This window comes from Triticum aestivum, chromosome 1B, assembly GCF_018294505.1.
Source record: "Triticum aestivum cultivar Chinese Spring chromosome 1B, IWGSC CS RefSeq v2.1, whole genome shotgun sequence".
NCBI classification, from domain to species: Eukaryota; Viridiplantae; Streptophyta; class Magnoliopsida; order Poales; family Poaceae; genus Triticum; species Triticum aestivum.
The window spans coordinates 472,806,399-472,809,896 of record NC_057795.1 but is presented as its reverse complement, the minus strand read 5'-3'; the positions used below and the strand labels follow the sequence as shown (position 1 = coordinate 472,809,896).

Genomic DNA, 3,498 nt, shown 5'->3' with positions numbered 1-3,498 from the left:
GAGTACCGTGCTACTCTGCATTAGTAGTATTTGAAAATCAAAGAAAGGGAAACAACCTTTCATATCCAACATAATTGGTTCGAAATGTTGGCATCGTCTTCTTTTACCAGTACCACATTCTTCACCGACACCCATGTGGAGGGGGAAAAAAACCCGGAATGGACGGATCAACCAAGCACACGCGTTACAGCACTCGCAGTCCAAAGTCCAAACATGTGTATACATAAGGATCATCAGAGTACAACAATCAAAAAGGGAGAGAAAGATACAAAAAAGTTGGAAGAGAATTTATACTGCTAGCCTAGACTACTACTGTCTGGACTGGACTAGAAGCATATATCACCACACAGGATAGATAGATACTACTAGATAGATAGATAGCCGTATTTTTCACATGCACGGATTGGACGAGAGTGAGCTGAGAGAGCACCATCCAATCCAATCCAATCCAACCCGTAGCCGACACAAGAAAGAAACTACCACATCAACAGCAACAAAAGACGGACACTCTCCCCGTTGATCGATCACTGTACACATAACGTTAGATAGATCTTCCCTCAAGGATAGATAATAAGCAGCGGCAGCAACAGAGGATGAAGGTGAAATAATATGCTCCTCTCCATCAACCAATGTCAAATGGTACATGCTGGAGCGAAGGCACTCTCTCTCTTGTCTTAACCCCAGGCAAACACATGGATGGATACAGATCAGAGAACCAAGGATCCCACCGACCGAGCCGATCGGCGGAACAATTAGTGGGACGACAATGGCTTCCCTCGCTCCGACGAGGACGAGCCATTGAGTTTTATCATCAGACAGACAGACGGACATGGGGATCCCCTTTGGAGTCTAGAGATCACTTGCCAGAAGCCATTGCCGGGCTCCAAGATGACATCCCCAAGCAGCAGCACCACCGGCAGCGGCGGTAGTATAAGAGATACTAGTATAAGTCAAGCTTACCATTTAGCTTCCTATAGGCAGTAGTACGTAGTACGTACGTATTTGATTGTGTCGGGACGGACGGCGGGCTTATCCACGACGACTGGGCTGGTGTATGTACTACAGGAGGTTAGCTCGGACGAACTCGGCGATCTCCTCCATCACCTCGTGGTAGTGGTCCGTGTTGGACAGCAGGTAGAAGCCGATGGTGGCCTTCTCGCGGTGCACCAGCTTCACGTCGTGGCCGTCCTCCCGGAGGCCCTCCGCGTAGCCCAGCTGCCGGTCGCAGGTGAGGTCCAGCCCCGACACGATGATGAGGCTCTTGGCGAACGGCAGGCCCTTGAGCCGCCGCCCGTTCGGCCCGAACGGGTTGCACGCCGGGTGGTCCCGGTCCGCGTCCTCCGGCAGGTACGCCTTCCAGTACCAGTCCCTGTCCTGGAGCGTGACGAAGTACTTGCCGTCCAGGCGCCGCTCCGACTCGGTGCGCTCGTTGCCGCCGAACATGGCGTTGAGCAGGATGTTGCCGTGTATCTTGATCCCCTCCTCCGCGGCGCGGACGGCCACGTGGTGCGCGATGTTGCCGCCGGAGCTGTCGCCGGCGAGGAACACGCGGAGCTGCGCGTCCTCGCCGCTCCGCAGGAACGGCTGGGCCTGGGCCCACTTGAGCGCGGTCCACCCGTCGTCGTACGCGCACGGGTACCGGTGCTCCGGGGCGCGTCGGTAGTTGACGGACACCACCACGCCCTTGCTCAGCTTCACCAACTGGCGGCAGAGGTTGTCGTAGATGGTTGTGCTGGACGCCGAGTGCGCGAAGCTGCCGCCGTGGAAGAAGATGATCACCGGGAGCGGGTCCGGGGACGGCGCCCCGCCGAGGAACTCGAGGATGGGCAGGGTGAGCGCGGCGGCGCCCTCGGCGGCGCCCGCTGCGTTGCCGGCGACGGCGCGGTAGATGCGCGCCTCGAGGCCGACGGACAAGTCGATGAAGTGGTCGAAGGAGGAGACGCCCTCGACCGGCCTGGGGTTGGCGGGCACCCGGCGGTCCATGTACTCGGCGAGGTCGCGCTCGAAGGTGCCGTCGGGGCGGCGGAGCATGTGGTACGACACCTTGAAGTTGGAGATGAGCACCCATGTGTGGAGCGGCACCACCGTCTGCACAGCACGACAAACCCAGCAGCAACAGTGTGAGAGCGAGACCACCAACGAAAAACACAATCAAACGTCTCAACGAAACGAAACGAAAGGAATCCTCCTATTTCTTTGCTGATTTGCGCACGGACAGGAGCGCAATGCGAGGCGCCATCTTTCGGTCGCGTCTTGCTAGAAAAGATGCAAGCTTTGGGCTGGCGCTCTGCGGCAAAGGCACGCGCGCACACACACGGCTGGCTGGATGGATGTGGATGAATGATTTGTTGCTTGTTGGGTAGCTGTGTTAGTATCGCCCGGGCACCCCCCTAAAACAACCGAGGCAGGCGAGAGGGGAATAAAATTGGGATTGAGCCCAAAGGGGAAACAAAGGCAGCGACGGACCGAGAGAGAAATTGCAGGCCCCAAATCCCCTCCCACCGTCTCAACTCAGCCGTAAAGCGGCGGGGCGTTGGCGGGGGCACGGCACAAATCGAGAATCGCGCGGGCGGCGGCGCCCACACGGAAGAAGAAGGCCCGAAAACGAGAACCCAAACACAAGCGCAAGGACGGAGGCCTGCACATGCGGCGCTAGTGCCCCGAAACAGGCGCGGGAAGCGCCAAACCAAGGAGGAGGACGGGCGGACGGACCTTGCACTCGTTGCGGTTGACCTCGTCGCTGCCGGCCATGTCGGCGGGCGGTGCCTCCTCTCGGTGTCGGCCCTCGGCTCTCAGCTGCTGCAGGCAGGAGCAAGATCTCCCCGGGGAACAAAGGATGGCGCTGGCTGCTTCGCTCACGGCATGGGGGCCTCCAAGAAGCGCGAGGTGGATCCCGCCCGCCGAGTCCTCCGGCAGGAGCCCAGCCGCCGGCGATCTCCTCCGGCTCCGAATCCCCCCTCCCTCCCTCCCTAGCGGGCACGAGAAGCCGGGCAAGCAGTCGCGCACAGTGGTGCGAGGGCGTACGAGGCTCGCCAAAGGTTCAGAGAGAGCGCGCGCGCTGGTGAGCTGTGGCGTGAAGCGCAGGGAGACGAGTAGGAAGGGGGAGAGGGGGGTGGGGAGGGGGGCAATGGAAATAGGGGACGGGGGAGGGGAGCGGACGGGGGAGACGACAAAACCGGGCGGCTCAAAAAGTAAAACTTGCGTGTGCGGGGCCCACCCCACTTGCCCCTAGCTCAGCTGCCAATATAGTTATTTTTTCCTCTCTCTCTCCTGGTCTGTTTGTTTTGTTTATTGTTTTGGACGGTCTCGGGGTTCTTGGATGGATGCATGGATGGCTGGTTACAATGGGCAAAAACATAAGCTAGTAACTTCACACTTCCTTAGACTATGTTACTACCTCATAGTGGGTAGGAATATCTATGTAGTGTCATGCAACGATGTATTTATTAGGTTATAGACTCATTGTTTCTTGAAGTATGTGATGTTCCGGTAATTTAG

General features: G+C 57.9%; 1 protein-coding gene across 1 annotated transcript; it reads right to left on the bottom strand.

Moving 5' to 3' along the window:
- Positions 1–203: 203 nt before the first annotated feature.
- Positions 204–3,118, bottom strand: LOC123132455 (gibberellin receptor GID1). The gene is made up of 2 exons (XM_044552250.1): positions 2,713–3,118; positions 204–2,088 (listed from the first exon to the last, which is right to left on the bottom strand). Exons 1-2 carry the CDS (start codon positions 2,749–2,751, stop codon positions 1,060–1,062), a joined length of 1,068 nt encoding a protein of 355 aa, XP_044408185.1. The 5' UTR covers positions 2,752–3,118; the 3' UTR covers positions 204–1,059.
- Positions 3,119–3,498: the final 380 nt, after the last annotated feature.

Bases quoted from the DNA above. Each gene is read 5' to 3' on its own strand.
- LOC123132455 (XM_044552250.1), bottom strand. From the start codon at position 2,751: ATGGCCGGCAGCGACGAGGTCAACCGCAACGAGTGCAAG. The intron at 2,089-2,712 runs GTCCGTCCGCCC...CGTGCTGTGCAG, and splicing joins TCAACCGCAACGAGTGCAAG to ACGGTGGTGCCGCTCCACAC.